This window comes from Cydia amplana, chromosome 1 (genome assembly GCF_948474715.1).
Source record: "Cydia amplana chromosome 1, ilCydAmpl1.1, whole genome shotgun sequence".
NCBI classification, from domain to species: domain Eukaryota; kingdom Metazoa; phylum Arthropoda; class Insecta; order Lepidoptera; family Tortricidae; genus Cydia; species Cydia amplana.
Genome location: NC_086069.1, coordinates 24,877,081 through 24,902,848, shown reverse-complemented (window position 1 = coordinate 24,902,848; position 25,768 = coordinate 24,877,081). Strand labels below are relative to the sequence as shown.

At 38.1% G+C, this 25,768-nt stretch overlaps 1 protein-coding gene across 1 annotated transcript; it reads right to left on the bottom strand.

Moving 5' to 3' along the window:
* Positions 1 to 7,573: 7,573 nt before the first annotated feature.
* LOC134650784 (glucose dehydrogenase [FAD, quinone]-like) lies at positions 7,574 to 14,352 on the bottom strand. Its single transcript, XM_063505721.1, has 5 exons — positions 14,079 to 14,352; positions 12,415 to 12,651; positions 12,154 to 12,286; positions 8,985 to 9,107; positions 7,574 to 8,841 (listed from the first exon to the last, which is right to left on the bottom strand). Exons 1-5 carry the CDS (start codon positions 14,350 to 14,352, stop codon positions 7,596 to 7,598), a joined length of 2,013 nt encoding a protein of 670 aa, XP_063361791.1. The 3' UTR covers positions 7,574 to 7,595.
* Positions 14,353 to 25,768: the final 11,416 nt, after the last annotated feature.

Below are 25,768 nucleotides of genomic sequence, written 5' to 3'. Positions count from 1 at the left end.
GCCAGTAGGCCTAGCACATGATTGGCACAACAGTATCTCGCGGCGAGATAGACTACCCGTCTTTTTCTAACTATAATAATAAAAGAGGGACGGGTAGTCTATACCATAGCCAACTATGTGCTAGCCAGGCACACAATCGTACATCGACAAACGCCACACGAGAAGAAAAATGTGTCGGGATGACAGACATATGCATATGATTATAAGTCACGTGCCTATTTCCATACATTATTTAAGTCTCGATTATCGTTTTCTACCAACGATTGTCATCTTTACTAGGTTTATAAAAATTATTCGAGCAAGTACGCTCCATGCTGACGCTGGCAGCGTCAAGTTGCGCTAAAATACAGTGAGTAGTTGGTTCTTACAGCTGCAGCAGCGTCAAGCGGATTCGCAAGGAGCGTTTTTGTAGCTAAGTCCTTCGGTTCGCTTGAGCTTGGCCAGCGATCAGAATGACACCGCTGAATCGCTGAGCCTTCTATCCATCGCTCGACCTAGTTCCTAAACTGCATCCCAAATCTAATTTTCTCGAATAAAATTGGGAACGAAACTTTTCGGAAACAATTTACCTTCGTAAGTGAATAAACATATATTATGTTGTCCGGGCCTTTTAAAACCCTTACAAAGGCTCCGATGAGAATTTATTTGGTATAATAGTATATAGTTATAATTAAACATTATATATATTTATACAGTCAACAACCCTATTGGACTTATGTGCTTATTGTGTCTTTTTTCTTTTTCCTTGTTTGTTTTATTTTGTTACTGTATGTTTTGCGACAATGAATGACTTTTTTTTTATTATTTATATACATATATGTACCTATCTTTAAGAAAACATATCTACTTGTGTACAGTCGCCGTCAGATATAGGTATCGGAGCGGCCAAGGTGTTCACAATATCTGAACACGCACTCTTAACGCCCTGACAATAGAGGTGTGTTCAGATATTTGTGAGCACCTTAGCCGCTCCGATATATCTGATGGCGACTGTATACAGTTACAAATACAACAAAAAGAATAAACTAAAACATACGAGTAGTCTAAAGGCTAATAGTCTAAACGAGTTTCATCGGACGTAAAAGTACCCATCACACTAGAGTCAAACCAAAGAAAGTCTGCAGCGCAATAATTTGACAGCGAATTAAAAAACTACATATGGCAATGTTTTTTAGCAGTCAGTAAACGTCATGCACTATGGTATGTGTTTGTCAAAATCGTTTAAATATTCGTTGTGTTTTGTGATGAATGGAATAAACATGATGAAACCTTACAAAACCGGCGTGCGGGAGTTACTTTTCTGCATGACGAATAATTTTACACTTGTAAGAAGTCAGCACGAGGCGATTCAAGCTGAAAAACGACAATGTTTACAAAATTTTGAGTTGATGACGGGTAAGTGGAATGAAACATCTTAATACTTCACCATATGTACCTACTTAGATAATATAATATTGGTTTAGACTAAGGTTTCACAGCAAATTGAACACACCTAATAGGTATAGGCATACTTATGAACTTCCTCTAACATTTCGTGAAACTCATTGGTACTAGCCGGGTTTTGAGCTCGAACCCACAACCTCCATGCTTCTGCTCACGGCATGGGTACCTACTAGTTAACGCTACAATTTATTTTTAATAATATGTTTATTGTTTTATAATGGTTTATTTCGTTTTTCCGAAAACTTTAGTTCGCAAATTGCGGGCAATTTCTCTGTCAATCTAATTACGCCTTAATGGGAGTAAAAGAGAAAGATGCCCGCATATTGAGAACTTCGGTGTTCGCGGTAGGCCCTCTGTACCTATTTACCGCCGTCGCGGATATTACAAAAGCTTATTAATTTTGATGAAGCCAAATGTCACATTCTCCCAATATTATTTATCAATATTAGTATATGTCTAGGTACATATTAATAGTGACATCTATTGTTGGAATGAAATTTATTTTACCATAAAAATTAAGCTGTGCATACAGCTTAATTTTTTCATAGACGGTAAATATGGTAGAAATTTCACAAGTATCAAGACTGTTTAATCCATTTTCTGTGGTGTTGTCGCATACTGATTTTTAAAAACTACTTTTAATCTAGCGCTGCAGACTTTCTTTGGTCTTACTTTAGCCGCTTTACATACATATGTTTCATAGCGATGGACAACTCTTGAACTAGGGAAAAAACCCGCACGAGCATTGGAACCCGTTTCTTGATTCGGCAACCCCATTTCCTTCCCTAACATCATAGCACCCTGTCGTTTCAAAATCGAGAGGTTCAAAGTGAAAATTATTTTACAGTGCTCCCTTTTCCTGACCACGGTAAATTCTGCGGTACCATTTATTAAATACCCCTTTGACCGATGTTGCTAGTTTATAGGTACTTGTAAATTTTGTAATTTTTATTTTTTAAATCCATCTGAGCCTTCTAAACCGTTGGGTTGAGGTTCTTCATCGCTTTAGTCCTGTCTACAAATCATCCTCTATTTTTAGGGTTCCGTAGCCAAATGGCAAAAAACGGAACCCTTATGGATTCGTCATGTCTGTCTGTCTGTCCGTCCGTATGTCACAGCCACTTTTTTCCGAAACTATAAGAACTATACTGTTGAAACTTGGTAAGTAGATGTATTCTGTGAACCGCATTAAGCTTTTCACACAAAAATAGAAAAAAAAATTTTTTGGGGGTTCCCCATACTTAGAACTGAAACTCAAAAATGTTTTTTTTCATCAAACCCATACGTGTGAGGTATCTAGGATAGGTCTTCAAAATGATATTGAGGTTTCTAATATCATTTTTTTCAAAACTGAATAATTTGCGCGAGAGACACTTCCAAAGTGGTAAAATGTGTCCCCCCCCCCCCTGTAACTTCTAAAATAAGAGAATGATAAAACTAAAAAAAATATATGATGTACATCACCATGCAAACTTCCACCGAAAATTGTTTTGAACAAGATCTAGTAAGTAGTTTTTTTTTAATACGTCATAAATCCCCTAAATACGGAACCCTTCATTGGGCGAGTCCGAGTTGCACTTGGCCGCTTTTTAAAAACTGACTTTGTCTCTCAATTTGGCATCGACATGCATCTAGATTCTAGTTGCGCTTCTTAAATTATTAAATAGATTAAAGTTTTTATTGTTTTTAATTTCAGTACCTCACCTACCGTGAAACCACTTAACTATACCTAGTCCAGAACTGCAACTGTGGTCCAAGAATTCAAAATGCAATTTTTAGGTAAGTATTTATTTATTTATGCCAATGTCCATTTTTGTTTTGTTTGACATTCTTCTTTAACTTAAAAAATGTCTAGCCGAAGAACTACGGCATTAAAACAATACTTTATTAACGTCAAAACAATTTATACAAATAAATTTAAGAAAAAACTCAGACAAAACCATAATTAAGTAACATTGGTATTGATACTTAAATATGGACCATATATATTGTATTGTATAGTGTATACTATATACAGTGTGTAAATCCAATACGGGCGAATATTTAAACGGTGGTTAGCATAGGACCTAAAAAGTATATGAGATAGATTTTACTTAGAAATGCATTGAAAATTTTAACCATACAAAATAATTCGGCCCGCAATGTAATACACCACACAAGTTACGGGATACGAGCTTTTTAAAGTAACTGTCAACGCTTGTTGGCAGTTACTATAAAAAGCTCGTATCTAGTAATGTCATGTCATCTTCTGTTTCTTAATGTTTGCAGTACATTGCTGCTCGGTACATGTGGAAAAAATTAATCACGGGGTCATAATTAAGTGTAACTTAAAAAAACATTTTAATTAATGATAAGACGGGTAAATTCTATATCTGGTTTAATTTATTGCCCGTATTAGACTTACACACTGTATATTGTATAGTACTGTTGATTAGTGTACCTCACACCTATTCTCCTTACTATTTAACATTATTATATGTATGGTTATACACGGGGTTCCGTGTAAGCAAGAAAACCGTAAAACGAATGCATAGCAATTAATATCGAGAATAAAAGACGAAAACTCCAAAAACTCCTAATAGATCAATATTTACCTAATGATTCCAACGTACGCAAACAGTAAAATCACTTATCATTCAACCTCACAAGCACTATCACCTCACTTGCACTCTCACTCCACTAAGTTTTTGTCGGCAAGTTAGGGTCCACTTGTTGAAGGCATGGCGGGGGTTTGTACGTTCGCGCGCTCGGCGGAGCGTGGGCGACTGCGCTCGCCCCTATTCATTGAGGGGCGGCGGTACTACGGGTACTCGATTACAACTCACATCCCTAGGATTTAGAGCCACCCCACACTCTCCTGAGCGTCGGCGTCTAGACTCTACGGCTGCTGCTCGACGCATCGTTGGCGCCACTGCGCAGCAAAGCAACGCCATTTTCCATAGCGCTGACTAAACACCGACGCTCTAAAGACGCTAGTGTGCGGCAACCCTTAGGGGCAACTATGTATCCTGTATTTTGCAGTGTTCCCTGGTAGCATCTGATGTGGTCCACGAATTCACAAACAGAATACCCTTCGTTGATTCTTAATTTCCGATAAGGGTTGTCTGGAAGAGATCGCTTTTTAAGACCGCCTGTTGTATACCTCTTCTCGAGTTTCTATATTCATTGTATCGTTTTCTTTATTGGAGTGTGCAATAAATAGTTTGTATTGTATTTTATTCTTCATAGATATTGTTCTCAACCTCATGGTTATATCGTCCTCATGGTTCATGGAATCTAGTATAACTGGATCAGACATTGGGGGTGGGAAGAAATGACCGAACGGGATAGTCTTATGTATATTTATGTAGCAGTAGCAGCGAAAGCGCTTTTATTGTTTATCCTTGTCATAATCTCACATTTTTTTTATCCCTACCGTAATTTAGTATGGATTATGGTGGGCAACAAATAAATTCGACCAATCATAATGTCGCATTGCGTATGTTTCGCACGCGTACAGCACATCTATAGGATCCTACCATCTATGTTCTCAACTGACACGATAAATAAGTGGCGTTTGACACATTTGAAAAGTATAATATTGTTAACTGAAATAAATGTCATATACTCAGAAAAAGTGACCCAAACCTCTAGTGCCCCAGGCTGGAATCGAACCAGCGTCCTCTGCTATCGCGGCAGGTGCCTGTTACCTCTCGGCCACCGGGGGACAGCGGCATAGGTCGAATTTTTCCAAGTATATGCACTTCATACTGAAGGCATGGCGCCCCCTGGCCACCTCTAAGGTAGAACAGTATGGTTCTACCTTCTAACTGGATCATCTCAGGTGATACCGACCGAGTTAGCGAGAGAGATGGCGCTGCCAATGAATACCATACTAGAACAAATAAAATTATTTTCAGAAAATATTTTGATTTGTTATTCTTATTATTTCGAGTAGTCACACTACTATATAAATTATAAACTGAAATAAATGTCATATACTCAGAAAAGTGACCCAAGCCTCTAGTGCCCCAGGCTGGAATCGAACCAGCGTCCTCTGCTATCGCGGAGGTGCCTGTTAAATTACCTCTCGGCCACCGGGGGACAGATTAAAATATTTTCTGAAAATAATTTAATTTGTTCTAGTATGTATTCATTGGCAGCGCCATCTCTCTCGCTAACTCGGTATCACCTGAGATGATCCAGTTAGAAGGTAGAACCATACTGTTCTATAGTATGGCTCTTCTCAGGTGAACTTTTCGCTTCGAACCTTAATCTTTCAAACAAAGGCCATTGTCTCTATTATCGCAAAGCCGCTGGCTCGAGCGTTAGCACGTGCCAGTACAACATTCATATTGAAAAACAACCGGTATCGTCATAGTATTAAGGTTCAAATTTAATGTCACTGATATTCTAGATATTACGTTTTGGTAGTGTAGGGCGATAGACCGCCCCGAAGCGATACGGCACTTATATTATTTTGATACTTAGTGTGGTGTTAAAAATGAAACGTGGTTATTTATGATAAAGCGGTGTATATTTGTTATATAACAAAATCTAAGGTAACAAATTTACTAATTTAAGATTAATAAGTTTAACATAGGTATAATCAACATTTTTCCGTGTAGGTATATAAACAGTTATATGTACTTACTACTAGATAAAATCGTGTCATAAAAAATCAGATATAATCAAACAAATAAATAAAACATGCATTAAAGGTAAATATATATACATAAGTATAATAAATTTACATATTTACATAAATTAAAATTAACATTATTTATGTTGCATCGTCTTCGCTTTCAGTCGACTCATCATCTCAAGCCGAAAGACGAATAACCACTGGTGGATGGCTATAGTTCCTGGCCATATTTTGCCACACGAAGCACACGGTTACGATATTAGAAACCGACTAAAGCCTGATTTAGGGTCACTAAATGATAGAATTAAAAATTCGACCTATGCCGCTGTCCCCCGGTGGCCGAGAGGTAACAGGCACCTGCCGCGATAGCAGAGGCTGCAGAGGACACTGGTTCGATTCCAGCCTGGGGCACTAGAGGCTTGGGTCACTTTTTCTGAGTATATGACATTTATTTCAGTTTATAATTTATATAGTAGTGTGACTACTCGAAATAATAACAAATTAAAATATTTTCTGAAAATAATTTAATTTGTTCTAGTATGTATAATATTGTTGCCATTTATAAAGATTCAAATAAATCTAAGCTGTATCCACTTTCATTAGCCCGAATTGGTAAAAAGCGTGGTTGTATTTTAAAAACGATGGAGTAAAACACTCATAATAAAACGATGCCAAAATGAATTAATTAGGTACTTACGCAAAATAAACACTGCTAAATTTTTTGCCTAAAGTTTTTGCTTTTCTGCAAAATCTAAAGAGGATCGCTGAAGTAATCGAAAATCCTTGGTTCCCCGCCGCGGCCTGTAGGTGTGATACTCGTACTTTGTAACCCGTCAGACACTCTTAAAATTATACTACAAAAATACTATTTAAGGAGGCTGGATGTTTTGTAAACTTTAAATATTTAATTACTGCGTCGATGCTATTAAATATAATGGTTAGTTTCCACGTACGTTCAAGCCGGGTGAGACGTATTAATATAATTAGTAATTTTGTTTTTGGTACAACCTTACATAGATCGACCTGGCACTAAATTAAGCAGAGCTTGTAAGTAAATACTATGGGTACTAGGCAACGATATACATGCATATCTAAATAGATTATTACATACTTAACATACATTGGTAACTGATGAACACACAGATAAACACTCTTACTTCGTATGTAAGATGACTCGACGTCACGCCATATCTTTTGCCCCCTTCTTCCATATCCTACGCCTCCTCTTAAGTAATCTGCGGTACCGGGATAAGATTAAAATCAGTATTTATAAAGCGCGCGCTAGGGTACTTAGGCCCGGCTTTAAGTGCAGTTGGAAGTACCTTACTTTAAAACTTCAGTATAGAGTCTCTTATGAGCTGTGAAGTCGCCTCGCTTCAGATAACCAGGAGCCCGATTCTGATTTAACAATTTGTTAAAGGTTTAAACTGTTTTGATACGACCCTAATGAAGAAAAAACGACAACATGTTTGACGATTTTACTTATATATTTGGTTCTCTTGTAAACTTAACTATAACTTTATTTAATTTAATGCACCACACTGGACCATGTCTGTTTTATCATATCAGCTGCCTTCTCGCCGATCATAATAGCTGGTGCGTTGGTGTGCGCTGCTGTTGGCCGGGGGATCACCCCCGAGTCTGCCACCCTCAGCCCGTCGATCCCGTACACTCGCAACTCGGGGTCTACCACCGCATCGGGGTCATTCGGTGGCCCCATCCGACACGTCGCTATCTGATGGTGAAGAGTTATGAGCAGCGTCCTGATAGCACAATCCCAATAAGCATCCGATCCGGCCACCTCATTCTTACACTGAGAATAATAGGCCAGATGCAACTTTCCACCATACTTCCTAAAAGGCTCTGATTGCCCTATTTGGATCACCGTCTTAACAGCTTCCCTCAAGGTAGCTAAATCCCTAGGGTCGCTTAAGTAATTACCGTACATTTTTGGATGAGAGAAGGGATTGGTATCACGAAGCTCTAAATAGCCTTTGGATTTTGGCTGCAAAAGCATTGGAACGGCAGACCAGGTGTCGCGCCCATTTAAGGGAGCAAAGGCTTCATTGTAAGTTTTGTCTTTAATTTTCCACGCTCTTCTAAGGAATAGGCCATCATCTAAAGCTATTGAGCCTGCCATGGAAATTAGTTCAATATCAGGCACTTGCTCAGGATCATCCGACTGGGATGTTTTGATATATCCGATACCTTCAATCGAACCGATACTGGAAAGTGGCCCTTCGCCATATGTAAACCACTGTATTAGATTTTTTATTTGCAAAACTTTTTGAACCGTCAAACTTGCGTTGTTCCTGCTCAGTGGAAATACAATTCCTGGGAACGCTACGTGATCGTACAACGTCCTGCCTACGGGCAAGTCTTTGATGACTGGTATTCCAAGGGACTCTAAATGTTCTTTAGGGCCGACTCCTGACAGCATGAGAAGTTGAGGTGAGGCGATGGGGCCGGCTGATAGGATCACCTCTCTACGACACCTTGCTATGTATTTCTTTCCATTCCTGACATATTCAACGCCGTACGCTCTCTTAGTGTTAGGTTCAATGAGGACCTTAGTGACGGTCGCTGAGGGAAGGATATGCAGGTTCCTCCTACGTTTGTGGTCATGAAGATAGGCTTTAGCGGCGCTGACACGGTGTCCGTAGTGTGTAGTGGTTTGCACGTAACCGAAGCCAAAGCCGTCTGGTGCGTTATAGTCGACGGTTGGGTAGCCCATTTGCCTTCCAGATTCCAAAAATGCCTCGACTAGCCCTGTTCTGTAAACAGAATAAAATGTTCACTGGTTACCTATGCATTTATTGATTTACAAAAGTGACATCTGAGTGTTTTGATTTGCAAACTACTCCAATGACAGAGGTTTTGAAATACTAGCTGATATGAATTATAAATTGAAATTCACCTGAAAGACATATGCTCGACGTTAAGCGGGCCGTCTTCACCGTGGTACGGAGGGTGTTTAGGCAGCTTGCTGAGATCTGCCTTTTCAGCCTTCATGTAATAAGGCAAGACGTCATTATATGACCTGAAATGAAATAAACATTTTTTTTATTATTTGCAGGTAAAATGTTCGCGTTAAATTTTGATTTGAAATACCCCTAATTGGCTTATGATGATGGCAGAATTATTGATAAACATAATTCTATAAGATATTTTCTTACAGGTCAAATTTAGCGAATTCGGTCGTGTTTTAATTTATCGACACTCGTTGCAAATTTCTTATTTTTCGCACATGTATCGTAATGTACTATTTTTCATAGGCGTGTTTCCTTGTCGTATGAAATAACTTTTATCTACGCACATGTCATTAGTGCTCTATAATGCGTTCAGAAACCGTAGGAAATGACCAGCATTATTACAAGTAATTACAACCAATTTTACTTTGAGAACTTTCTTATCAGTGGTAGTAGGTAAAATCTGTATTTCAATGTTATAACATTATAGATTTTTGTAAGGTTATAGTTTGAAACAGCCGTCAAAACTTAAGTGGGCCTCTATTGTAGTATCCATAGATATAAAAACAGTAATCGATACGAAACGTCAATTCAATATGTTTTTTTAATATAAACCGCACGACATTTGATCTCGAGCGACATAAGAATAGGGGACTGCATTCGTATGTCTATGAATTAAAAAATAGACAACGGATACGTGACATGCGTGAAAAAAGTTTTCATTTACCGCCATTTGACGTAGTTTATCTTTTAATTAGTTATAAGTATAAAATTAATTTGTTTTGTTATTTAACATAAAGCCAGTTTCGTATAAAATGAGCGATAAAGTTATTTCGGAGACGCCACTTCTCAAATCTGCGAGTTCTGCCAGGGAGCAACGGTGCCCCATGTCGGCTGAAATATGAGGTTAGTGAATATATCATAGAAAGTTTATATTATGTGTGTAGATAAAGTATAGGCATTAAAACACTCGTGTGATCCTTATACCTACTCGTGTGACTCGTGTAAACCCACACTCTTATTTTAATGCCTCTCATTATGTATCAGTCACATAAACTACTATTATAATTAATGCTCGAATTACACTGACATTGAAATGTAAAAGCAATTAATTACTGAAATTACTTATACATTACAATTGTATTCACATTTTTGATATAAATCACTTCCTGGTCTGACACAGCATTGATTAACATAGGAAATGTATCAGGGCAATTTGCATGTATTAAGCTTACTATTACCCTGTGGAATGCGTACAATTACCTACCTGTGTGATCTGACAAGACATGTATTAAATAGGTAGTACTAGCTTTAAGCAGGACTTATGGGCATTGACTTAGAGTACATGAGCTAATTTATTTAAGGTTTAACACTTGTTTCAAATTTTGAAATTTCAATGTTATTTTTACTCAGAAGGACGAGCTCTTTCCCATTCAAAATTCCCATGATTTATTTGGTCATTCCATTCTGTTACCATTACTGTACATGAAAGTCGACTTATAGTAACTATATTTATACCTATATTAACCGTCAAACCAAATTGCCAAATCCAATCCGGATTACCGAATGGGTACATCAAGGTACCTACTGTGCTAAGTCCATACCTATTCAGCCTGGTGATAGACCCAGGTAGCAAATTGACGTCAGCGACGCACAGGCGACGTCATTTATAGGTCATAATAAGGTCGGTCATTTATTCGTCGAGAATAGACGTTTTACTGACGTCCATTTGGGGTCACTATCAGGACGTACCTTTTTGTCACAAAATTGACGTTTTAATGACGTCTATTTAGGGTCACTATCAGGACGTACTATTTTAGTCACAAAGTTGACGTTTCACTGACGTCTATTAGGGGTCACTATCAGGACGTACCTTTTTGGTCACAAACAAGACGTTTCAGTGACGTCTATTTGGGGTCACTATCAGGACGTACCTTTTTGTTCACAAATACGACGTATCACTGACGTCTATTTGGGGTCACTATCAGGACGTACTATTTTAGTCACAAAGTTGACGTTTCACTTACGTGTATTTGGGGTCACTATCAGGACGTACCTTTTTGGTCACAAATACGACGTTTCACTGACGTCTATTTGGGGTCACTATCAGGACGTACCATTTTAGTCTAAAGTTGACGTTTCACTGACGTCTATTTGGGGTCACTGTCAGGATGTACATTTTTGGTCACAAACATGACGTTTCAGTGACGTCTATTTGGAGTCACTATCAGGACGTACCTTTCACATAATTCATTTATAGATTATGGTTATTTTTGTTGGCAATTAACTCTAAAATATTTGTAAAATTATTTGGAATAACATGTTTGTAATATTTTGCATTAAAATTCACAATTTAGCAAATGTAAAATTTTGTTGTTATAGAAAATGTATTACCAAATAAGTCAAGAGATGGCGCTTTGTTCCCAACGCGTCTGTTCTACAACGCGGTGTTAAGATTTTTCCGGGCTTATATATAAGGTTCGAGGAACAATAGGTCGTCAATTCAAAAGCATTAGTGAGTGTTGTACAGTGTACAGTAGTGTAAATAGTAAATGAAGTGGTAGTTTTATACAGTGTTATTTTTGAACCTCGTACATGGTCCTTCGAACCGGATAGTTGGCTATTCGGTCCTAGGATTCGACAGCAGAGCGCGTTACTCCAATTTCTTGGCTGCCCTAATACGTACGGCCCAGTAACGTCCCTATGAATTCAGTATATGACGTCACTCCAACGTCAGTGGCTGCCCTAATATGTACGGCCCAGTAACGTCCCTATGAAGTCAGTATATGACGTCAGTATTACGTCTGTAAACTGACGTCTTGAGGCTGTGACAAATAGACGTCATCTGCTGGGATCCCCCGACGTCAAGAAATGACGTCTCTTACGTCGAGCAGTACCGTAAACGGACGTCATAATGACGTATAAATGCTACCTGGGAGATGCACTCACTGAACACTCACCACCCATAGTTCCCGTCAGCGGCGATCCTGTCCCAATCCTGGGGCCGTCCGCGGGTGTATATCACGAAGTTGATGAGACTCGTGCCCCCCACAGCTTTGCCGCGGGGTCAGTAGCAGCGATTATTCTCAGTCGCTGAAATTTAAATAATTCACTCACCACCCATAGTTCCCGTCAGCGGCGATCCTGTCCCAGTCCTGGGGCCGTCCGCGGGTGTATATCATGAAGTTGATGAGACTCGTGCCCCCCACAGCTTTGCCGCGGGGCCAGTAGCAGCGGTTGTTCTCGCTCGCTGAAGTTTTAATAAACACTCTTTAAGAGGAGGCTAACGCAAAATTGTAGTTTAATTTAACATTTGACAATTTGTATACGTTTTAATTTTATTTTAGTATAAAATAGCTATATCACTAGTGATATTACCTGTGCATATACCGGGTTGATGCTCCGCCTGGTACGGCCACGCATACTCAGAGATCGACCACTGAGCCGCCAGCATGGGAACCTCGGTCAGCAGGCACTCCGGCTTCCCGACCTCCAGGACCAGTACCATGGGCCGTGGTTTCTGCTTGTCTTCGGAGAGGCGGGACGCCAGCGCCGAGCCAGCTGAACCAGCGCCGACGATGATGTAGTCGTATTCTTCCAGCGGTTGGCTGTAACCTGAAACAACTCTATAGTTTTAATATCCTATTTACCTGGTGTCCCGGAATTGTAGACATTAATAATGGATTGCTGAGGAGACCAACGAAACAACCGGCTTCCAGAGAAACAACAAAAAAAAGTACTTTACATATAATAAAGAGACAAATAAATCATAGACAAAAGGTATATATAATGTATAAAACCTATTTAGTCCTCGTCACTTGGAGTTGGCTAAAGAGGTTCTTTTCATTTATACCTCCCTGCCGCTCAGTCATTTCGGAATATTTTGTGTACGAGTATATTAAATAATTACGCAACAAGTATATTTAGTATTGAGATATAGTTAAACATCCACTAATTTTTTTGTTATACATAGTTAAGAGAATATAAGCGGGACATATCTGTAGGATGCACCCGGACAGATGGGCCAAAATTGCGACCGAATGGGCACCACAGATCACCCGAGGCAGAGGCAGACCAAAAATGAGATGGCGATACGACCTAGACTCATTCTGTGGCGACTGGCGGGAGCATGCACAAAGCCGTGACGAGTGGCGAAAGACAGGGGAGGCCTTTGCCCAGCAGTGGGACACAAGAGGCTATTTAAAAAAATTTAAGAGAATAAAGTTACAAATATTTAAAAGTAAAAAAATGAAGAGTTATAAATATTTAAAAGTAAAAAAATGAAGATGAAAGTGAAATCGTCTACTATCTTTAGACTGATTTTCCACCACTGCAATTTATTAAATAAAATTACAAAATAAAAAAGGCAAAAGGCAAAAGTTAAACGTACAAAATACCTGTCATTAATATTGACACCTTTAGATTACTAATCTAATATTCTATTATAATACAATTAGGGTAAATCAACTATTTCTTGTTGTTATTCTGTTCCATTAGCGAGGTCAATTATACTGGGTCAAGCAGATCTTGTCAGTAGGAAAAGGCGGAAAATTTGAGAAGTGTAGGCGCGAAAGGATATCGTCCCATAGAAAATTTTAATTTCGCGCCTTTCTACTGACAGGATTTGCTTGACCATCTATAGTAGCACAGATTGTTAGAAGAACTGCTGCACCACGTTCTACTAACACATGCTCAGTAGATGTCCCATTATGGAAAGGTACCTTATAACTACCTACCATAAAATGCAAGTTTGGTTCATTTAAATACGAAAACCCTAGAATTTGAAAAGTGACTCAGGAGACCGTAACCATAGCAACGTGTGACAAGAAAAAGTTGATTAACCCATTAGGTACAGGCTTATATTGTAAGATGAAAATGACAAAACAATGAATTGATCGTTTTGTATTATATTTTTTTAATGCAGAATTTTTAAGAAGAGTCTAAAATTTTAGATTAAAAAAAACTGGTTCGTTAAAGAGTTAGAAGGTTTTTTGAGGCCCAATATATCAGACAAAAAGGTCTACTTCACTGACTAGACTTACCTTTGGGTAGAGGATACTCGTCGCGGAACAAGTCAAGCGGGTCAACTCCCGGCGTGGCAGGGATTCCTATAGTCTGCGTCATCATGTCCATCACGGACGGCGCCTTAGCGATCGGCGGCGCCCACAGGAACTTCCCGGATCTAGCACTGTCGGTGGCTGCTTGGGGTTGCGGGTACTTTTGGACCTTCTTCACTACATCATCGTCGATAAACTGTGCGTTAGTGCTTATTAAAGCTATGAATAGAACTAGGGCAGTCTTTTTGAGATCCTTCATTTTTTTGCTGAAATAAAATGAATATATTATGATATAATGAAAATAGATTACAACAATCATAAAAATCAAAAATTGTATACAATTTACATTTTTATTTTGGTAACAACAAAACTAAATAAAAATGATTTTGCATTCATAAGCAGATTAAGTGTCTATACCTAGACGTTTAATTAGACTGATAAATCATACTCATAACATAAAAATTGCTCGCGTTTTTTGGTCTATTTTTGTTATTCTCAGATATTTATGGCGTTATTCATAAACGACCTACAGGTCTCAATTACCTATAATTGTCTTAATCTGTCATTTTGACTTATATATTTGTAAGAAAAGAATGAGATATAATTGAGGCTTGTAAAGTTTTATGAATGTACCATAAATCCAACTCATTTTCTTTTAATAATAATTAAGCCAAAATAAACATAATTTATTTGAATATTCTTACTTACCCGATGAAAAGACTACCAAAAATATGTTTTACTCTCACTTTTTCTTGTCAATGTTTATAAAAGTCTTCCTTTAAATAATAAATAATCCAAAATAAATACTAATTAAATTATTAATGTCTTGTGTGCACGTTGGAAGCGGCGCGTCCGTCGTCTGCGCAAGTCACGCTGCGCTTGCGACTCCTGCGCTGCGCCTTGACCGCGCACTTGAATTTACCGCTACCCCGACACATCGTCCAAGGACTCAGCCTAGCATGGACTTTAACTTTAAATGAAACCTGGAAAAAGTAAGCCTATTAGAAATTTCCAAGCTTGGCAATTCTTAAGGTTCCGTATTTTACAAGCTTTTATCCTGTCACGTTGTCTAAAGTACCTATGTATATAATCACATCTTGCAAGTTAAATTTGACCCTCTTCCCGGTTTCCGATGAAGCTGAAAATTTGCATACAGGTAAGTCTTGTGATAGGTAATGCAATATTACGGTACCATTGTGCTGATTTGATCATAGAGACAGGAGGTGGTCATGGGAACTCTGTGATAGATAAAACAACGCAACCTTATTGTGTTTTTTGGGGTTTTTAGAATTTTCTCGATGAGTATTTTAGTTTCCTGTGGAAAGAAAAGTACAGTCAGCGATAAAAACTTGTACCAAAAATGAAATGTTGGCCAAAAACGCGATGGCTGTCTTTCCTTCTACCTTTGTGCCTTTGACAAGTGACGTCGGTCGGACGAGTAGCGTTTCAAAGTTTCATTTGCACAAAGTCATACAAGGCTAAAACGAAAAAAAAAAAGAATTAAATACGCCACCTACATCTTTATTGAAGGGTATAATTTATTTTCTTTATATTTGTTTAAAGTGTCTATGGTAGTAAGAATACGAACATTATAATTAACAAAATATCATCCAAAATATTATGTTTATTCCTAGTCCTAGCTTTGAAGCACAATATTATTTTAATATTTTATTATTGAAACCAGCCTCACAACTTTAGTTTTGAATTGTCAACAACAAGGTTTTAATTACTACATTCAATGTCAAGACCTGCCACAACGTATAGGTATTATTTAGCATCGCAAATATAAAGTTTTCAGAGGAAAATAAATAACTGATGACAAGTGTCTGAATTGTCTCATGCCCGTGTGATGATTGTATTGTAATTACGCATTCTTCACACATATCAGTGGTCGATGACATTAGCGTTGAAGATCATGATCAAACGCCAGCTGTATTGCATAACCGAACGCCTTCCATACTAAATATGTTGACGACTTTCTTGACTCAGATCGCATTTATAGCGTATAAGAATCTCTCTTCCCAATGACCACATCATGCTAGTAAATCTAGCTTGTAAATCGGCCTTAAGTGTATTATCATAATGCAATACCTGTCAGCTCAGGTTGAGGGAACCTTCAAGAATGCCAACTTACAGGATTTTGAAATTTTAATACAAACTAAGTCGTCGAAAATTTCAGATTTTTTAAGTTATTTAAAACCAAATAAGTTTCTGATGGTACTACGAGTAAAAAATATGACATTTATGAACAGAGGTGAAATTAGAAAATTTTTGTTCACCTAGTAATTTACTGGGATAAAATAATTCAATTTCCTTCACATATAAACATAATATTTACTGCCACTGGCATTAATAGTTCTCATGAATCTACTACATTATACCTACACTCAGTTTAAACTTTAAACCCTCATAATAAAATGAAAGACTAGTTAAAAATACATAAAAAGTAGGTCTTAATTTCGGTCATTGACATCTGGAAACAGAAGAACATTTTATTTGTATTTCAACATTTCAAGACTAAACTTTCACTAATATAGTAAGTAATTTAGTTTATAAGTAGCTTTAAGAATTAATATCTGGGAGACCGAGCTTTGCTCGGAAAACATAATATAAAAACTCAAAAATGCGCGTTTTTCCCGAGATAAAACCTAGCTAGATCGATTTTTCGCCCCTGAAAATCCCCATATAGCAGATTTCATCGAAATCGTTAGAGCCGTTCCCGAGATCCTCGAAATATATAGATATAAATAAATAAATAAATACACAAGAATTGCTCGTTTAAAGGTATTAGATAGAATTGGATAGATATTGTATGTTCGCACAGGGCGTTCATGCTATTTTTTGTACAGATCATCTATATGTAGAAAAAAAAAACGTTCTTATTCTTATTCTTGAAATAAATCCATGTTGCCTATCTTTAAATAAGAAAATCATTCAAAGTTTTATAGCCGTGTAGTCTAAACTTTTACTCATATTGGGCTTAGTGGGTATCAAGGTCTAATTTGCCGAAACCGGTTGGACAACTGTATGCATAACAATCGCCGGGTCAGTAAACCTATCATATCTATTGTGTCTACAAACTATTTACGATTGTACGAGTGTGTGCGTATTTGTTTTTTTCGCTTAATCCGTCGCTGAAACCGGTACTTCGTATAAAATGTGGGTCAAACTTAGATATTTATTTAGAAACTTAGTTGTCTTATAAAGTAAATTTTATCCGATATACTCGTATTTTCCCTAAGCTTGCAAACATTTAGTTTTACGGTTGGTGCAGTAGGAATGCGATATCAATTTATAATACTGTTCAAGGCAAACATTCTTATAGTTTTGCCATGTCTATCTGTACGTCCGTGCGTCCGCGCCTGAATGTTTTAAAAGTAACTATATACGAGAAAGCTATAATTTTATGTAAAGTCATGTGGGCTAAGACAAACATAGTTTATTTTACTCGGGGAAGAGTAAATAACAGTAAGTGTAAGGCCTGAGTGGACGCTCTAGTTGGGCGTGCAGCGTTGCGGGGCGTGCGGCGTGCATGTTAAACAAATGCAAGCGTATAGAAGCGGCCTTAGTGCACGCTGCTCAAATTACTTGTGAGCCCGACGCCACGCTGCACGCCTCGCCGAACGCACCGCTTCGAGCGTCCACTCAGGCCTCACTAAGGTATGAGGATTTCCTACAAGTGTTACTCTTGTCCCAGTTCTTTTCTTACCCCACCCAACCTTATACATTTCAATAGGTATTTTATGACGAAGGAACCCGTTTTAAGTACCTAACGATAACGAATAGTTCTTGTTTTGTAAAAATTATAAACCTAGATTTTTACAACTTTTTGGAATTACTGTATAAATAAATCGCAGTAAGTAAGTAACAGTTTATATAACCACTAGCGACCCGCCCCGGCTTCGCACGGGTTAACAAATTATACATAAACCTTCCTCTTGAATCACTCTATTAAAAAAAAACCGCATCAAAATCCGTTGCGTAGTTTTAAAGATCTAAGCATACAGACAGACAGACAGGAAAGCGACTTTGTTCTATACTATGTAGTGAAGAATACTAACTACGGTATCCTACGCTGAGCATAGCCCGATATGACTGAGGCCAGCTTAGTGACTCACAGGCTCAGATCTACGTAAAATATGTATTTACTCAAGTGTATATTCACCAAAAACAAAGTATTTAGTGCATCAATAACTTATTTATTCAATCTTTTTTTATTATTTGCACATTTGGTACACTTACAATGCTGTTTACCAATTTACCATTTGCACACTTGGTACACTTACAACGATGTTTACCAATTTGTGTTGAATAGTTTATTGTAAGTAAGTAAACGAATTTAGACTGTTGTGAGACATACTAAACCGTAAAATAATTCAATGTAAGTAAGTAAATATTATTTTGTGCACCATAAAGTTAAAAAATATACAGAAAGCGAAATACGTACAAGCTTAAAACTAGGTAACAACAGGCATTGTAATTATGTGTAGGTACTTACGAGTATACATATATTTTTTTTATATTGGGGGACATCTTACACAGATCAACCTAGCCCCACAAACTAAGCAAAGCTTGTACTATGGGTGCTAGGCGACGATATACATACTTATATAGATAAATACATACTTGTACATACAAAGAAAACACCCATGACCCCGGAACAAATATTAGTGTTCATCACACAAATAAATGCCCTTACCGGGATTCGAACCCAGGACCATCGGCTTCGCGGGCAGGGTCACTACCCACTAGGCCAGACCGGTCGTCTTTTATGGCAAACAAACAAAGCACACAGATCGACCTAGTCCCAAGCCAAGCTAAGCTTTGACAGTTCGGTCCGAGAAAGTGAAATGTCACGGTTCCCACTGTCCCGGTTTTGAGCTACATCAGGCCAGTCTCTCAAAAAGGAATCATCCAAGTTATCCATCCATCGCCCACGAGGTCTGCCAGATCCCCGGTTGACTCGGCACCCACTCCGTGGTTATCTTGGCTCACAAGCGATTCGGCATACGGCAAACATGACCAGGAGGCCTAGCCAAGGTGACAATCGCTATCGCTTCGACAACGAAACGCTTTGTGTCTATCACTCTTCCACATTAATGCGACAGTGACAGTTGCGTTTCGATCGCTACGGAGCCCTCTCGACGCATAATGCCAAAAACGCAAAACGCCATTTTGTCATTTCGCGTACTTAAAAAAACACGCATAACGCCAAATACGCTGTATACCAAAAACGCTTTATGCCAAAAAACGCATAATATCAAAAACGAAATTATACGTCATTTTGTCGTTTCGAGTATTGAAGAAAAACATCCCCCATAATGCCAAAAACGCAGAATGACAAAAACGCTAAAAATAATTTATTATGTTAACAGGAAGAATTTGTACTCCTAATTTTGCACTAAAATGTAAGTTGTTGCTCAGTACTTTTTATCTAATAGTGGCCAGAAAGCTCGCGAAATATGCATGAAATTGAGTTTAGCGGCGTTGCGGTACTATGTCGCGAAACCAGCATCACAATTACACGAACAGAAAGCTATGCAAGCTCAGGCAACAGGCACTAAATCGTACTACTACTACTACTACTATATAATGTATTAATGAACTCGACTGGAATAAATCCTCATATATTTAAAAAAATTGGCACGTTGGCTACGCGGCCAGCTCCGTTGGCGATGGGAAGTCGCTGCGCGCTCCCATGACGATCACAATAGTTTTATTACGCAGCGGCCTTTAAATAGTTTAAATGTATTAATAAATTTAAAAATCAACAACTTGCGCGTAATTGTTTTTTTAACCTAGTTGTTTTTAAGGCACATTAGGTGACATCGTTAGATTACATTTTAACCGCCGCATACGGCACGTCTGTTGTGTACCTACAATATGGATGTTTCCTGTACTTAAAATAAATTATTTCAAACCGTGCACGAAATAAAGCACCAGATAATTATTAGAAAAACATAGCAGCTATTTTTAAACACAATTTGTATTTAATTGTATTTAATAAATCGGATTGAAATATAAAAAGTAGGCGAGTTTACCGTGACGTCACTACATTCGTTTTCATATGCGATGGTACCACCTCAGGCGGCTTTCTACGAGTTTTTATTTATAGGTAAATTGTAATTAACTGCCTCCAATAAGTATGGTCATAGAGAAATATAGTAAGACAAGAGTGCTCACTCCATACATCAGTTCAGACTATTAATTTCAGTGTCTACATCTAGCATCGAGTAGCGGAACTATCAGTACTGCTACTTGACAATAGATGTAGCACCGACCGGAAAGTCTTATCTCAACAGCATAGCAGCAGGCGGTCGGTGCTACATCTATTGTCAAATAGCAATACTGATAGTTCCGCTACTCGATGCTAGATGCTAATAGTTTTTTTGGTACTAAAACTGATGTATGGAGTGAGCACTCTATGTATTTTTTTCTCTATGGTATGGTACTATAATGTCCGGCCCATTTAAGCATTTTCATCTCAGCGTAGTACTTCTAATTTTTTACTGCTTTATGAGTGACCACTTGACCAGCTATCAGCCCTATATGCCGTTGCTGGGCGCCGTAGGGACTACAGTTTTATATTGGGTAATTCGCCAGTAACTGGCCACCCTTAACTAAAAATGATTCTATTCCCTTCAATAACTATAGCCACCTTATTACTAAAATGAATTCTGTTTATAGGTGAATAGAATCATTTTTAGTTCAGGGGGCCAGTTTCTAACAGGTGGCCAGTTACTGGCGAATTACCCTAGGTACTTATAAACAACTCCTGCTTAATAAAACAAACGATATGAGATATACATACAATACCCACAGCTTTACTCACTTAACACCTTCTCGTTTATCGAACTCTTATCTGCACCTAGTACTCGTAAGCACGTTCAAGTGTATGTATAAGGTAAAGTTCCTAATGGCGTGAATGTTGAAGTAGGTAGTTACAAACTCTAAAGCGTCATAAAGTGTTAGGTACTTTGTCGGTATAATTCCCATTAGTTAGGGAGTTTACTATGGTATAATTAGCTAAGGGTTTAATAGCCTAGTAGATAGCCTGTTTTCAATTGACTTCTGAGACGTTTTACTAATTATTTTCTTATCATTAATAAAAAATAGTTTTTTATCAATTAAGGTTTTATCACTGACTGTACTTTTCTTTTAACGGTCAACTAAAACTCGTTGAGACAATGCTTACAAACCCAAAAGGAAAGGTTCCGTTGTTTAATGACAGATTTCCTATGGTGTTTTTACCTACTTTGTATTATGGTTGACTGGTAGAAATATAAATTCGCTTTAGGCACCATAAGTAGGTACTTAAGTTGATTGCCGGCCACAACTAAGAAACAAAAGTAAGTAAGGGACGGGCAACGACCTCTGTGATCTCCTTACCGATCAATGTACTGCTATTTGCGAACCGGCTGTGCCGTTAGCGCACGAGTAAGTTACCAAAATACTCGAGAACGCTCATTGTGCTTATAACGACGTGTACTTATCTCAGGTGAACGCGTGTACTAGTACAAGCTATACATATGAATTGGACCGTTATTTGGCAATGTACCCTTCTTCACTCAAAGTCTAAAACATTTTTAACAAGCTTTTATTAGGTTGACCTGTATGTAACTAACTATGTAATGGAATCTTGCAAGTCCACTTCTCGGTTTCCGATTGAGCTGAAATTTTGCATACACATGTAAGTCGGGTGACAATGCAATATTATGGTACCATCGAGCTGATCTGATGATGGAGACAGGAGGTGGCCATAGGAACTCTGTGATGCTGATGAAACAACGCAACCTAATTGTGTTAGGGGTTCTTAGAATTGTCTCGATGAGTATTAATTGTTTGTCGTAAGAAAAGTACAGTCAGCGATAAAAGCTTGTACCAAAAATGAAATTTTTGCCAAAAACTTATTTTAAGATACTCTTTACCCCATCAAGAAATTGCATGCGATATTCTGACGTTTAATACTCTATGTTATTTAACACGCTCCTCTATGTGATTTTAGTGGAATATAGTTATCATGCATTAAGTAAGAGCCAAGGCAATCTAATAATACGAATTCGTTGCCTAAAAACACAACTGAGTCCTACATTTCGAGTATAAAATAATTCGAAAAATATGGTTATTTCGAAGTTTTTGCAAAAAGCCGGTTCCGATCCCTGGTTCGAACTAATCCAGCCTCCCCTAAATGTAGCAGTTGGTGAATAAGTACAATAGTTATTTGTACAACAAGAGATCAAAGTTTGATATTTCTTCGAGTGCTTATTTTGAGTCCCGTGCAAGCGAAAGATTCATACTAATCTAATTTAGAATCTTGAGCGTAGTAAGGGACTCAAAAGCGCACGAGATGTAAATAACTTTGATCTCGTGTAGTTCACAAAACTTTTCACCTCAGCAGTGAGAACATATTAGAGAACCCGAAAAATGTATTCCTTCTTCATCACTTACCTGTTCACTCATGTTTTCTTAAGATATACCAACAATTAAGTTTTCACCTCAGCAGCTCGAACAAGGGCCCTTTGCTACTTAAAAACAGTAAGCAAAATCACATTTTGCTCGTTTTGTATCACAACATGCATCGATAATTGAGTTTATCGATATAGGAAGTCCCTACCTGTCAAGAAAATTTGCCCGACGGATTCCTATGACTGCTAATTAAATAAACATGTTGATGTTTATACAATTGTTCATTAAAGTGAATAATGTCTATTGTTATCATAACCATTTTTGATATTACCCTATAAGGTAATATCAAAAACATAGGTATGTAACTCCGTATAAGATGAATAAAGTTTAAGGAAAAAACGTGCCTCGAAAATCAAGAAATAGTCATTCTCGGATAGATGGCGCACACACCTTTGGCCTATGCTCCGCTAGATGGCGTTGACGACACCGTTTGATATTTAATAATTTTAACACATAGATAGATATCAGTGAAAGAACATGTAATTGAGTCGAAAGGATATAAAAATAATAAAATCATTAATATCAATTATACATAAAGTATATGTAAAAAAATGATAGTTTTATACCCTGCCTGCTAGTGTCGGAGATAGGTGTGACCACAGGGAAATAGCTGAGCTTTTTAGGGATCACTTCTCTGTTAAGTCTTTGCTTAAAGCACAATCTGCTGAGGGGAAGGTGGACGATGCTGGGGGGGTCGAGACTAGGCGAAACACTAGTTTCAATGCTAAAACAGTTGCAACAATAATTGCTAAAATGCAGAGAGGAAAGTCGCCTGGTCACGACGGCCTCAGCATTGAACACTTTAAGTATGCCGGAGCCCATTTGCCGAGAGTGCTCGCCTTGTTTTTCAATCTTTGTCTCAGTCACTCCTATCTACCTGAGCCGCTAATGAGGACTATAGTTGTTCCGATTGTGAAGAACAAGACGGGTGACCTTTCAGACAAAACCAATTATCGACCTATCTCGCTCGCCACGATCGCGGCTAAAGTACTCGATAGTATGCTAGACTCGCTTTTAGAAAAGCACCTTAGTATTCACGACGTTCAGTTCGGGTTTCGGGCTGGGTTGTCTACGGAAAGTGCTATACTAAGTCTGAAGCATACTGTCGGGTACTATACCGCAAGAAACACTCCCGTGTATGCCTGTTTCCTCGATCTATCAAAAGCCTTTGATCGTGTTGATTACAGTTTACTATGGCAGAAACTGGGGAAAACGGGCATGCCGAGTGAGTGTGTTGGGTTGCTAAAATATTGGTATGCCAATCAACTCAACCTGGTGAGATGGGCTGATACTCTGTCGGGGGAATACAGACTGGAGTGTGGGGTAAGGCAGGGTGGAATAACTTCTCCTAAATTGTTCAGCCTCTATGTGAATGAGCTGATAGCGGGCCTCAGCAGTATCCATGCGGGATGTTACATTGATGGCGTGTCTGCCAATAACATCAGTTACGCAGATGATATGGTGCTGCTGGCGCCGGCTGTCGGTGCGCTTGCTAGGTTTCTGAGTGTTTGCGAGACGTTTGCTAAATCCCATGGTCTCGAAAACAATACTAAGAAAAGTGAAATCATGGTTTTTAAGGCAAGTAAAATCAAGCTTTACCACGCACAGCCTGTTATTCTTAATGGCATGACTCTGGCATATGTGGACAAGTTTAAATATCTTGGTCATATTATCACCAATGATCTCAAGGATGACCAGGATATTGAACGAGAACGCAGGGCATTGGCAGTTCGGGGAAATATGTTGGCCCGCAGGTTTGCTCGATGCTCCAGTAATGTCAAGGTAACGCTCTTTAGAGCCTATTGCCAATCCTTTTACTCGAGCGGCCTGTGGGTTAACTATATTACGAAACGAGCCTACAATGCATTAAAAGTGCAGTACAACAATGCATTCAGAATGCTGTTGGGCTTACCTAGTAGATGTAATGCATCTGGCATGTTTTGCGAAGCTAGAACAGACGGTTTTCCGGCAATCATGCGCAAGAGAATAGTATCTCTGCTAGGTCGAGTGAGAAGCAGTCCCAACAGTATTCTGAATGTTATTGCTGACAAATATGATAGCCCAATTCTCGCCTATTGGATTGGGCAAATTAAAGGGGTAGCAACTAGCCCTTATTAAATATTACATGTGTATGTACCTACTTATAACTAATACTAACCCTTAGCTTTAAGTTTTATTTATTTGTTTTAATTTTACTGTTTGTTACTAACAACTATGAAGTCTGTTCTTCGAAATAAAGATATTTTATTATTTATTTATTATACATTTTCATTTTGAGTTTTAATCGTGTCTCGATAGATGGCAGTAAATTTACAGTGACTACAAAATTTACTATGATAGGACCCCTCTATAATACCTATCTATTCTCTTTGGTAATATGTAATATGAAGGTTAGCAACAACTTTTATTTCAGCGCCATCTAGCAATTTCGGCCGTGACTACGCTAAAACAAAGCGAGGGAAATATACCCAAAAGTTTTCCTTTACAAACCACGAAGCCTTTTGCAAATGCGAGTAGAAGTCGTTCTCAGATTTTCCGATAGATGGCAGGATGAAACAGGATTGAACTTATATTTAGGCTCTGGAATACTCTGGAATAGCCAATGAGAAAGGCATCAATATAGTTTTTTTTAATACTGTATATTAAGTAGGGGAAAAAGAGAAAGAGGCGGCAAATTTGAAAAATGTAGGCGCGAAGGGATATCGTCCCATAGAAATTTTTGTATCAGGCTGGTTTTGATAACACTAAAAAGATTACATCTACAAAAATGACAAAAATGAAAAAAATAAACAGTTTGTCGTCATTTTTCTATTGTTGATCTGTCTGCAAAAATGAATAAAAGGAAGAAATTCGATATGTCGGTCGCCGACAGATACATTTTGAAATTTTATTTCATAAAAGGAAATAAAAGGGGAAAATGCGATATAAACTTCGAAAAAAGTTTGTGACGTTTACGGACTTAACGAAGTGTCAGTGAGAGTAGCACAAAATTGGTTCAAGCGTGTTCAGTCCGGAAATTTTGATGTCAAAAATGAAGGGATAAAGTCGATGCCATTTTTGAAAAAAGTGTGCCGTAATGGGTGAGTGTGGCTGACCTTTAATTTTTGGCCGGTTTAAACATTGATTAGTGTCTATTGCGAGTTTATACATTTGCTAATTGCGTTTAGTGCAAATGTATGAACTTATAATCTTAGAACGTATTGAACTTA